At 52.6% G+C, this 12,772-nt stretch overlaps 1 protein-coding gene across 9 annotated transcripts in view; it reads left to right on the top strand.

The window, feature by feature from the left end:
• RIN2 (Ras and Rab interactor 2) overlaps positions 1 to 12,772 on the top strand; it is a 199,029-nt gene that overhangs the window by 85,456 nt on the left and 100,801 nt on the right. For 3 of the 9 annotated variants that reach the window (XM_072943698.1, XM_072943697.1, XM_072943699.1), the window contains 3 exons: positions 10,170 to 10,308; positions 10,968 to 11,076; positions 12,079 to 12,146. The exons of 2 other annotated variants lie outside the window; for them this stretch is intronic. In XM_072943698.1, the coding sequence (XP_072799799.1) occupies positions 10,284 to 10,308; positions 10,968 to 11,076; positions 12,079 to 12,146 (202 nt within the window). In that variant the 5' untranslated portion in view covers positions 10,170 to 10,283. Of the gene's footprint in view, positions 1 to 10,169; positions 10,309 to 10,882; positions 11,077 to 11,114; positions 11,311 to 12,078; positions 12,147 to 12,772 lie in introns of those variants that run through there. 4 more of the 9 variants (XM_072943701.1, XM_072943696.1, XM_072943700.1 and 1 more) reach the window with 4 other exon arrangements.

Raw genomic sequence — 12,772 nt, 5'->3', positions numbered from 1 at the left:
GAACTCAGAAAGCTAGAGCAGTTGCCTCTTTGGATACCAAAAAACAACATATTAAAGTCCATCACAGAGAACAAATAAGGAAGCACTCAGCAGAGCAAAAACAAGCGGGGGGTACTCAGACACAGAAAACAGACTTAGGTTACCAGGGCAGAAAGGGGTGGGAGGGATAAACTGGGAGTTTGGGATTTGCAGATACAAACTGCCATATATAAAATAGATAAACAACAGGGTCCTACTGGACAGCACGGGGAACTGTATTCAATATCTTGTAACGAACTATAATGGAAAAGAATATGAAAAGGAATATACATACGTGTGTGTAACCGAATCACTGTGCTGTGCACCAGAAATTAACACCACATTGTAAGTCGACCATACTTCAGTTAAAAACGAAACAGCAGGCTAATTGCCCTAACAAGGGAGCAGGGATCCTGGAGCTCACAAGCCCAGGGAAGAGTCAGAAAGAATTGCAGACATGGGTTTGGGTTGATTCGTACTGTGACTAGGAGGGAAAATGGAGGTTCAGGTCTCCCGCGGCTGCAGGTGGGTCTCACAACAGAGAGAGCCTTTGGTTACTTGGCACGTGGAGGCCAGGGAAGAAGACGGTGAGGCCGAGGCGGAGATCCTGACCCGGGGTGCCGTCTCTGCCGGAGCCCGGAGCCTGTCCTCTGGCGGGAGGGCTGAGTGAGGAGGGAAAGGCGCCCAGGCACGGGGTGTCATCAAGCCAGCCCCACCGCGGCGGTGACTGGAGCCTGAGCTCACGGGGACCCGGGAGACAGCGCAGAACAGCACCTGGGAGCCGCCCCACCTGGATGGCGAGGGAGCCGGGCAGGCGAGGAGCCGCCCTGTTGCGCCTGGCGCATGCGCCTTCAGAATCTCACCTGCCCGCGGCTCCGGCTCAGCCTTCTTGCAACTCGCTGGTCCACGTACGTGGTGTGGCTGCGTTATCGAACTCGGGTTTGGCTGCTCGCTGCTCAAAAGCCAATAATTCAAGAGACAAGTGTCAGAAGGAGGGAAATGTTCTTGAATCAGAAAAGCTGGCAGTCTGGGGATATGGCAGTCTTCTATCCAGAGACCATCTCCAGAGATTCTGCTCAGCCATGACCGTGGCGGGGCGAGGGGCAGAATCTGAGTGAGTCGTCAGAGCAGGGCGCTGGGTCTGCATCCTTCTCTCCACTGGGTGCAGAATGGCTGACTCTCTCCAGATGATCTCTTGCCTCCTGTGATCTGCCTGCAGGATTGCTAAGGGGGCTCTTGGGGGTAGAGAGTTAATCATTCTTTAACTGCTTAATTCTTCATTCTTCCTTTTAATCTAGGAAAAGAATGAGCAGGTTAGACGAGGCGGGGGTGCACTGAGGAGCATAAATCAGGAGCTAGTTTCAGTTGCTCAGCGATCTCATTCCTGTGATCAGGTTCTTTTGAGGTTCGAGGGGGACAGAAATGGGCCAGCAGGAAAGGGCGAAAGGGCTGCTTTCAGCCGGGAGTGACCCTGGGCAATGTCAGGTGTGAAAGCACGGCACAAGAACCGGGCTGGGCTGGGGGTGGTCAGGAACGTTCTCCGTCTCTGCTCTTGTGGGGGCGCCATTCTGGAGGGGGCTGGGCCCGGCTGCACACACACCACTGCTGAGGTCGGGAGACGGGGTTGGAAACGGATCAGAAAGGGGCCTGGGTACCCAGCGAGGGAGTATGGACATTAGACTCTTTAAAAACGGTTGTGCACAGTGCAAGGCAGCAGCTAGCAGCGGAGCGCTGGAAAGGTCTGCCCCTTGGGGGCGGCCTGCGGGTGGAGGGGAGCAGACACAGGCCGAACGGACCACAGACGATAGGGAGCTGCTGAAACCATTAAGGGCGCCGTGGTCCAAGGCCTGAGTGGATGGGGAGGAAGGTGAGAGACGTTTGGACGGGAGACTCTCCGCACCGGGAGTGGCTGATGTGCAGAGTGAAGTGAGGGAGGAGCAGGGGCCCCTCCCTCCACGGATTCAAGCCTGGGGTTGTCGTTAACGGGGGGAGCCGGGACTTCAGAGGAACGGAATGTTAAGTGGAAAGGCAGCGTCCCAGCCTGCTTCAGGGACAGAAAGCAAAACGGAGGGCTTCTTGGCCTACTTTTTGGAGACAGACATTTCTCTAGTTCAGAAAAGGAGGTGAGAAAAGGAGAAGAGGACTCTACGAAGCCTTAGTTTGGTTTTGTGTTTGTTTTTGGTTTTGTTTTGTTTTTTCCTGAATTGGAAGCAGACAAAACAAATAGCCGCGATCCAGAAGTGACGCACGAGCCGCCAGCTGAGCGACCTGGCTTCTGCCTGCTGTCTCCATCCACCTCCGTGAAATAATAAAGGACAGAAAATAATCAGAAATGGGGAGCCGGAAGCCACCATGCCCGGAGAACAGGGTCCGCCGAGAGGCTTCGGGCCGTGGGGGAGCCTCGTGTTCGTAGGCGGAGGGGCCGAGTGCTGCCCGGTGTCCTAGCAGGCGGGCGCAGCGGGGTTCACGGGTGCAAGCGCTCTGTGATGAGACGTGCCACGCGCCAGCCCGGTCATCGCCCCCTGCGGTGGGGCCGTAGCTCTGTTGTGCCTGGGCCCCCACCCCCATTTGGGTTGGGCCAGAGGGGACTGTGGGAGGGATGGTTTAGCCCAGCACTGAAGCAGGTGTGAACTCAACTCCCTTTCCTGGCTTTCACGAAAACCCTTTCCACCTTCTGGAGAGAAGCAAGGGGGCCAGGTCTTCAGGAAGAGGAGAGCTTTAAGCTCTAATCTGCCCCTTTGCTGGGGACCCGCTACGGCGCCCAGAGACGGGGAGGCCTTGTTTTCCCGAGACGAGCAGCTCTGAGCGGAGGCTCAGGCCTGCCACCCGGGTTCCCACTCTGTGTGGTAACATGAGGTCAATAGAAGCTGATTGTAGGGGGTCAGAAACCCCCCCAGCCCCAGGCCAGTGCACGCGGGGGGCCTTGATCCTAGACACAGGGCTGGGTGTGTTGTGACCTCCGAGGTGAGGATGCTGGGAGGGGAAAGGCAGCTGGTTTAGGATTAAGACGGGGTTGGAGAGGAGTCCGAGCTGGTGGACCCACAGTGAAGGAGCTGTCCTGTTGGCCAAAGGAGGTGGAGACGGGGCACAGAGGCCCGGATGCTTCTAAGGAGGGAGTGTGACCTCTGGGACTGGAATTAAAAGCTAGAGAGAGATTAGGGTGCCTTAGGGCTGTTGAATCCAAGCCTGTCTGTTTTCTCCAAGGGCCACAAGGCTGTAACCAGGACTGAACCTTTACTTCTGCAAACCAGGATGGGGTCGGGGTGCGAGAAGGCCAGGAGCAGTAGTGAAACCTGTGTCCATTCTTTCAGGGGCTGTTGGATGACCCAGCCTTCTCCCCAGGAGTGCCCTAAGAGCAGGCGGGAGGGCCCTCTGCTCTGTGTGTTTAGCCCCCTCCAGCCTCATCCCCCGTCATGGCAGGAGAAGTCCAAGGGGTCCAAGGATGTGCCAGCCAGAGCCGACATCCTCCTCCGCCTCTCGCTGCAGACACACAGCTCTCAGATCCCCTGCCCTCATGCCCCACGCCCGCTTGCGCTGCCCGGCCGGGCTCTTCCCCAAGCCCCGAGGGCTGGCTCTGCTTCTGGAGATGTAGTTAATACAGCCCCCCCGCCTCCACTGTAGACTGGAGGGCTTGGCAGGGAATGTGAGGTGCTTAGACAGGAAGGCTGGGGTGTCCACAGAGCTGTCGAGGGAAGAGAAGGGTGACCGCCGTGGGGTAGGTGCGGCATGGCCCCACGTCCCTGCATCCAGCACACGTCACTGAAGAGTCTGGAAATTCTGAACTGAAGCGGGCTTTCCAGGTCCTTATCGAGGTCTGTCTGTCATGGCAGAGAGTAGAACTCGTGTCAAATAACACCTTGTAGTCCTGATGGTTCACTTAACAAAGTTCAGGCATAAAGTGTATGAACCCCGACGTGTCCTCTGGCCCCAGGCCTTGGATGTGGTGCCCACCCAGCATCCCCCTGGGAGGCGTGAGAGCCCAGGCAGGGCCCGTGGCACGCTGTCTCCACGGTCCACTTGGACTGGCCACCGCGGGTCTGTCCCCTGTGTCCTTGGCTCCTTTTTCCAGAAGTCTGACCCCAAGGCTTTCATTATGACCCAGAGCAGTCTCCTTCTGACGTGAGTTTGTCGTCACCCCCGAATCCTCCCGATGGAGCCCGGGGAGCCTGGTGCCTCCCCTCCCTCCACCTCGCCTGCCCCGTCGGCCTCCCGGCCCTGAGAGCGGGTCAGACGCCGCCCTAGAGGACAGGAGGGGGAGGGCCCCGGGGAGGAAGGCCCTGTGCTCCACCGAGAGCCTGCAGAGCCTGGCAGTTTGTAGTTGTAGCCTGTACGAAACTGAGTGATGTGAAACTGGGTTTGTGCAACGCCCGCTCGAATGTGCTTGTCTCTCCCAGCAGAAGATACGAACGCCCTTGCCCAGCCGAGCGAGACCGTTCAACCCGCCCGGAGTTCAGAGGCTCGGTTTCAGACAAAAACCACCTTCTCGGTGAAGGCAGCAGGCATCACTGAGATCTCTGCTGAGCTGGGTGGGCTTCCACGACTCTTTTGTAGACAGAGAAAATAAAAAATTGTTTTGGAGAGCCACTGTGTATTCCGTACGCATCCCCCTTGATCACACGGACGCTGGCTGTGGGCGGTGCTAATACTGGCGGTGCGCACTCACTCTGTGTAGAAGGTGTTTAGTTACTTCGGTGTTGGACGGCGGGCTGTCACTGAGTGCCCCACATGGAGTCTGCAGGCTTAGAAGGAGGGCCAGCTGCTCTCCAACCCACTTTCTAAGAGCAAGAACGGGGACTTTGAGGCTCTGATCCCCGTCACCCGTGATGCAAGTACACGTGTGAACACACGGAGAAGCCCCCCTTCCCGGCCTGCTCTATTTCGTTGGGAGTTTGGCGTCTGTTCTGCGGATTTCTTTTGTCTTGTGGTTTCCAGCGAAGATGTGCTGGCTTGGACACACACCAGGAGACCTTCCGAGAATTCTGACTTGTGCAGAAACGAAAGAGCTGGGAAACATGACTGGTTGAGGACGTGGTGAGATGAGTGGGTCGTTAGGTTCTAGAGAGAAGAGAAGACTCCTGATCCCAGACTCTGCAGGAAAAACCCAGCCACAGGCAGAACATGTGGACTCCGCAAACCAACGTCCCCGTGTCTCAAGGGGGTGGGGGGCCTTTCCATTGTGCCGTGTGGGTCGACAGGGTGGATTGCGTGTTGCTGGCACTTGAGGTTACCTGGGCATTCCTGATGCCGTGGTTCTTCCTCATGCTTTTGATGCAGCCATTCCCTGAAAACCCCTCCTTTCAGCCTCGATGACGTCTCTGTAAAATCTCACGCACTTACTTTTCCAGTGAGCATTTATTGAGCACATCCGTGCCAGGCACTGTGTAAGGTCCTGGAGAGGCTAGTCTGAGTAAGGCACATGGACCCCAGTGTCCGGTTGGCTAGAGGAAGCTCTTTTCTTGTTCTCGTCATCCTCTAAAGACGTGGAACCTTCTGGACTGAGCATCTGGCTTCCTTCAGGTCTCCTGATGGCACCGTTTAACTTGGTCAAGAGGACAGCTGGAAAGGGTTCACGTCTTACTCGGGGCAGATGATGTGGTTTCACGGATGAAGCACTGGCTTCAGTCTGCAGATCCGGCTTCCTCCCTTTGCTGTCTGGTGTCGCTGCAGTGTACGCAGGATCCGATCTGAGCGGCCTCGGCACAGACCTGTGGTTTAGAGCCGCGGCGGTGGGTGCGGCAGGGGCTGGAGTCCCTTCTCCCCGCTCACCGGAGCTGACTGTTACATTCTCGTGAATTCTGTAAGCCCATCGATGTCACTTCAGTGGGTTGACATTGGCCACAATGGGAGTATTCATCCGACAAAGTAGGTGAATGCTAAAACGTGGGGCTTTTATTCCCCAGAAAGCCAGCGGTTAAGCATTTTCCAGCACGGCACTGATTAACGGGGGGGCGAAGTATTCTAAAGGTGAAGCGGGAAGAGGGAAAGGCAGCAGCGCACGCAGGATCAAAATGAGGGAGAAAGAAGCAAATCAGCGCATGAGGTTCCGGGCAGTGTGTGCCCTGGATTATTACATAGGGATGGTGGCCCTCTTCTTCCCTCCAGAGAGGTGGCTGTCATGACATTGTAACCTAGGATGATTTTATTTTATTTCACTTTATCTTATTTTATTTTGGTAAGAACACTATCTTAAAGAGAACATTTTTCTGTGGCCCTTTAGACTTGGTGTGTGTCCTTTACACTTTCATCAACTAATGACCAACCAAAACATATTACGAGGATGAAGGGTATTGGGTTCAGAATTGTATCAGCCCGTTGCTGGCATATCCCTAGAGCATTCCCAGAGGCCCTTTTCTCACTGATGTTCTAAGAAATACAGAATAATCCAGTGTTACCGTCAATTCATAATGAAATAGGTAAAGCTGCACTGAACACAATTTGTGATCCATCCAAGCCGATCCCAACCTGATGAATTACATTTGTTTGTAGTTTTTGAAAGTGAAAAATACTTGATCTGATAGGAAACAAATTTAGGGTTACCAGTGGAGGGGGAAGGGGGAAGGGAGGGATAAATTGGGAGTTTGGGATTTGCAGACACAAACTCCTATGATAGATAAACAACAGGGTCCTACCCTACAGCGCAGGGGACTATAGTCACTATCTTGTACTAATGTATGATGGAAAAGAATCTGGAAAAGAATTTACATATATGTTTGACTGAATCACTCTGCTGTACACCAGAAACTGACACAACATTGTAAATCAACTATACTGCAGTTTTTAAAAAGGAAGGGGGAAGGAAAATTCTTGGTCTGAGAGATACTTCATGCTGGTAGAAGAAAACCTGACAACAGCCTAAACTGCACAGTCATATTTGTTATTGGTTAACATTTTACAGAAGCATCAAGTAATCTTGCAAAATATATATTCAGAATTTAACCCAGGAAAATTGGAACTTCATAGAGATAATGAAAACCACCACAGCTGCCTTGCAGGCCGGCGCTCGACCAGAAGGCAGAAGCCTGTTCGATCGATCATGTCTCTGATATAAAGTTTACAAGGAATAGAATTTATCCCTAAAACCTACTTTCCATAAATTTAAAATTAAATGGGTATCCATATGGAAAAATAAAGACTCTAAAATCCCTACCTCAAAATTAATTTGAGATGGATCGTAGATCTGTACATTAAAGCTAAAACTATAAAACTTTTGGCATAAAACATAGAATATTCAAAAGCTTTACATTCTTATATTAGAAAAGAAGAAAAGTACAAAATTAAAATAAGACAGAAGAAGGTTTTAAACTGTTATCTATACTGTAGAAGGAACTGACCAAGGAATTAAGATGGCTTAATGGAGTTGGCTCCAGAGAATATTTTCTCCGTGAAAATGACCAATATTGGTATGATTCCAAGTGAAATATTTGTGTTTATTAAGCACTGAGTTAAAACTTCCTTGAGGACATAAAGGCCACATTAAAATAACAGGACACACAAGTCAGAAAGGCCATCATTAAAAAGTCCACAAATGACAAATGCTGGACAGGGTGTGGAGAAAATGCTGGAGATTGTGTCCTACACTGCTGGTGGGAATGTAGTGAGTGCAGCCACTATGGAAAACAGTTTGGAAATTCCTTTAAAAAGCTAAAAATAGACTTACCATATGTTCCAGCAATCCCACTCCTGGGCATGTATCTGGAGGGAACTCTAATTTGAAAAGACACCTGCACCCCAGCATTCACAGCAGCACTATTTACAACAGCCAAGACACGGAAGCAAAAACCTAAATGTCCATTGACAGATGACTGGATTAAAGGAGTTGTGGTATACATATATACAATGGAATACTACTCGGCCATAAAAAAGAATAATGAATAATGCCATTTGCAGCAATGTGGATGGATCCAGCGACTGTCATTCTAAGTGAAGTTAAGCCACAAAGGTAAAGAAAAATACCATGTATTATCACTTATATGTGGAATCTAAAAAACAGACACAAGTGAACTTATTTACAAAACAGATACAGACTCACAGACATAGAGAACAAACTTATGGTTGCCAGGGGGAAAAGGGAATGGGAAGGGATAAATTGGGAGTTTGAGATTTGCAGATACACATTAGTACGTATAAAACAGATGAACAACAAGGTCCTTCTGTACAGCACAAGGAACTGTATTCAATACCTTGTAGTGACCTATAATGAAAAAAATATGAAAAAGAGTGTATGTATGTATATGTATGACCAAAACGTGCTGTGCACCAGAAACTGATACAATATTGTAAACTGACTATACTTCAATTAATTAATTAATTAATTAATTAATTAATTAAAAAAGAGGGTAAAAACATCTTTACAACAGTCCAAAACTCTGATCAGAAAATTCCATTTCATTCAAGTCAGAAACTTAAATTTAAAACAAAAAAAGAGAGGTAAACACATGCAGCTGAGCCCCACCCCGCACCCCTGGGTGGTGTTGGAAGGGGTGGAAACGTGCCTTGGTCTTGCCCACCTCACCCTCAGCTGAAGCATCTTCCCTTGGGTGGTCCAGAGGCCTCCCTCTCTTGGTTCATCTAGGAAATGCCCCGCACAGGTGGCATCTGCAGGTTCTGTTCTGGCTCGATGGGGCTTTTTCTTTATCAGCGTGTGCTCTACTTTATGCCAAGATCTTTGAACATTTGCTAAGCTGATCATGAATAGCTGATATTCCACCTGTTTCGGAGAACTCATGCTCATCTTTCTGAAGCCGTTCTGGTCCAGGCATATTTGATGGAAAGGAACATAAATCTGCCCAAACTAGTCAAGAAAAGGGGACACTTACTGTCAGGACACAAGACGCTCTGAATCGTGGCGCTGCCAGGCCTGGTGGGACGTTACAGCCATCACCCCGAGGCCAAGACTCAGACTCTCAGTGGCGCGTGGGCGTTCTCCCCTCCTCCGCACCTGTGAGCCGGGGCTCCCATAGCCGCTCACTCAGGGTATCTGCTCCTCAAAAACTAAGCTGGCTTAGGGCTCACAACCCAGCTCTTATGCATAAGCACCTGCCCTGCGCCTCTCAACCAAGAATTTTGAGCAGAAGATTCTGCTTCGTCTGAGAACAGCCGGTGAATTACTAGCTTGGGCCAGTTATGACACCGCGGCTTCGTGCCATCAGTTGAGAGGGCGGGGCACCTGGGTGAGGAGAGCAGATCCGGGGGCGCTGGAGAACGGAAGCGCTTACATCCCAGCTGAGGGGAGCGGGAGAGCAGCCCGCAGCGCCCCTGCTGGAACGGCCGCTCCCGCTCACCGCGACGCTAGCCGTCCGCGTTTTACGCAGAACGCCCGGCTGTGTTGAGTTGCCGGGGGTAGCACGCCCATCCCGTGCCCCGTGGGTGCTGGCGTTCCCCTGCATGCGGCCTGGCTCCACCCGCCAGCTTGGCCGGAGGGCTCTCTTTGGCCCCAGAGCCCATTCTCCCTTCGCCAGGGGTGCGCCGGAGGTGCTGGTGGACCACGGCCGCCTGGGGGCGGCTCTCAACCATTCCCTGGGGGGAGCTGGACAAGGACCCCAGCTCCCTGGTCCCTCGGTTGGGACGGTCTGAGGAGTGGTCTACACTGGCTGTCAGGGTTCCCTTCCCAGTCGCCGACACTGGCTGCTTGCTTGGTGATGCACTTCGTACTGGCTGTCCTTCCTCCCAGTGTAACATCCCGTGTCCCCAGCCAGGGTGTCCCGACGGCACGTCTCACAGACTGCCTGGACACGAATTCTGGACTTGGGGTCTCTGGACACAGTGTGTTCAAGTGTTTAGAACGTGTATTCCTTAATCTGTGTATCTGTGGTGTAGTCTGTATCTGCGAGCTGCCAGACTAAACCCCCAGGTAAAGCCAGCCGCGTCCGCAGAGGCCTTCAGTGACGGCCAGGGAGCCCTGGAGGGGAGCTGTGCACCCCAGGGCTCACAGGCTGACAGGTACCCCTGCCATGGTGTCCCGTCCCTGGTGTCTTTAGGGTTAAGGGTTGATATCCCTTATGGGACTTCTCCATTGTACGTGTGAAGTCACCGCATCTGTCTGCTTGGTGTGACTACTTACCACGTGAGATTTCTCAGATGAGGAGGTTGAAATACACATATTTTTAAGGTGTCGAAAGAGAATGACGGGGGTCGCCCCCCTCCCTTCTCAGCCCTGTTGCAGGCAGGCAGAGTGCACCAGCCCCGAGGCCTGAGTCATGCCCAGGAGAAGCTGTCACCCAGAGGGACCTGGAGAAGCAGCAGGCTGATTCTTGGTGGCCCGAGGGATGGAACGAGGGCGTCGGGTCGGAGGTGAGAGGGGTGGTCTCCCGCCCGAGGGCAGGAGGAATTTCTTACAGCAGAGCTGCCTGCCTGTGTCCGGGGCACATTCGTTGCCCCAGGGAGGCATCCACACCTCGGCTGTGGTGGGCATCGGCAGACCTTCTGGATGGTGGCTGCGGCCAGAGCTTCTGTAAGACGTCCGTTTTCCAAGGACGAAAGGGATGGACGTCCCCTGGAAATTAGCCCCAGTTACAGGCCACTCCTGTACTGTTTCACCCCTGAGCACCATGCTTAAGAAAAAGAAGAAAAATTTTTTGATTATCCGTGGTTATTGTGCACATTTAAAAGCACGGTTACTGAGGAAGGGGGCTGGGACTTCAGTTCTTTGCTTCGGATTTTTTTCCTTCCCACAAACTAGTTTCTCTTTTCCATGAAGAGTTTTCACGATCTTAAAACTGGTAGAAGTTTGGCTAATGACAGAGAGAAAATCAGTGCTGATCAGTGATACCAGAGGCTCAAAGAAAAATAATTTTAAATTCATGTAATTTGAATTGTCAAGCCAGAGCCTGGAATAGAGTTTTTTGGTCCAACTTGTAAAATCCAGGGTAATACAAAGATAATTATGGAAGTATTCAGAGACCTTCCCTGGATCCAGACGCAGGACCGCCCCACTGGCTTTTACCTCTTAGTAAAGACGAGAGCATTCAAAGGAGAGGACCTGCCGTCGCCGGAGCCACTCAAGGAAGGAGCTGGGAGAAAAGGTGACAGGACTGGCCTCGACCTGACAGGTCCCCAGGGGTGAGTCATTTTCTCCTACTTCAGCCAGTTTGGCTGTAAACGAGTCATAATAATGAGATGTTGTTTACTGAGAACTGACGTCCACTTTGTCTCGCTTCACACAACTGCTGGAAAGGAGGGGGAGGGAGGGAGCGATCAGAAAGCTTCCGTGGCCGAGCCAGCAGCGGGGGTGAGAGGCCTCGGCGCAGATGAGCCAGGTCTCTTTCCAATCAGTCGCGGGATTGTTGGGATCAGGTAGCATCCAGGGATGTCGGTGTGAGCGGCACTGCTGCTGCTTCGTGAGTTTGCGCTGGTGACCTGGGGCGAATGAAACAGGAAGGGAATAGGCTGATTAAATCAACCAAGGTGGAGGGGTTGGGAGGGTCCATCTCCAATGTGTTCTGTCTTGCTTGATACGGCCTGGAGCCGGACAGAGCCGACGCTGGAATTTTGCCAGTGACTTAACTCGGCTCCGTGAGTCAGTGAACTGGAAATCGGACACGGGGTGGCCCAGCCCCCGTCGGCCAGCCTGCAGCCCAGGTCCAGGTGGAGGCGCCCCTGCGCCCAGCCGCAGCGGCTCCGGTGGAGTGGGCTGGGAAGCCGGCCTGGAGTGGTCTTGCTCAGAGGCAGTCCACAACAGCCTGGAGCCAGGCAGACGGCGGAGTGAGTCCTTGCTGCTGAAATTCCAGGACAGACTTCACCTCCGCTGTTGCTCTGGGGGCCACGTGGAAGCCACCGAGAGGCTCCCCCCAAGTGGCAGAGCCTGGTGTTGTGGGAGAGGGAGGGACAGACACTTCCTGCCTTTGTCCTTTATTTAGCTGGCCTGCAGCGACCAGCTTCGTTTACATTCCCCCAGTGGTGTTATTGAAAAGGCTTGGCAGCTCCAAAGTGTTTGCAGTGTCCTTTAGTCCCATTAGGGCTCCCGCTTCCCTTTTTTTTTTTTTTGCTAGCTTTCAGCTAGCATCTGGAAGGAGCCACCCGGCGCACTGGGCTCCTTTTTCAAGAATCCGCTCTCCCGTTCAGGGAAACCAGGAAAGGAGCAAGCGTCCACCGTCCAGGTCAGGAGGAATTGTACATCCTCTCCAACTACGGTACCTTTTCTCTTTCTTTGTCCAGCCTGTTACTGGGGTGGTTTTAGGACCGAACTGCTAGTGTGACCCCTCAGGGGGAGGGGTGGGAACCACACATGGAAAGAAAGTCTGCTTTTAAACTGTATTAAATTTCTGTCTGTGTTAAGGTGTTAGAGGCTATGGTCTGGGAAGGAAACTCTTGCTACAGCAGGAAAGACCTTAAAGCCAGACTTCTCTGGGGCCCTTCAGAACTTTATTTGAAAAAATTGGAGTGATGTGGGATGTGCTGTCCGCTTGGGTTTCGTCCTGTGGGAGGACCTGCCAGGGCACTTGGCAGCCTGTCCTCGTCACCTGCCCTCATCTCCACCCCGAAGCAGCCTTTCCAAGAAGTCGGGGTGCCACCTGCATCTTCTTGAAGAAGCAGGATGGCTCTGCCGGCCCCACTCGGCATCCAAACCCGGTGCTCCCTGGGGGACCACTGAGGCGGGGGAGCAGCTCTTCAGGCAGCCAGTTAAACCAGTAAACTCCTGGAGTCCAAACTGCTGCGTTGAGATAGGCAAAACTCACTGCCTGTCTGGCCCATCAGAAAGGGTTTGTGTACGGAAAACTGAGCAGAACAAAGAGACTTGGGTCTGGAATGAGGAATG

The sequence above is a fragment of the Vicugna pacos genome, chromosome 19 (assembly GCF_048564905.1).
Source record: "Vicugna pacos chromosome 19, VicPac4, whole genome shotgun sequence".
Taxonomy (NCBI): Eukaryota; Metazoa; Chordata; class Mammalia; order Artiodactyla; family Camelidae; genus Vicugna; species Vicugna pacos.
This window is presented reverse-complemented; position numbering and strand designations above follow the sequence as displayed.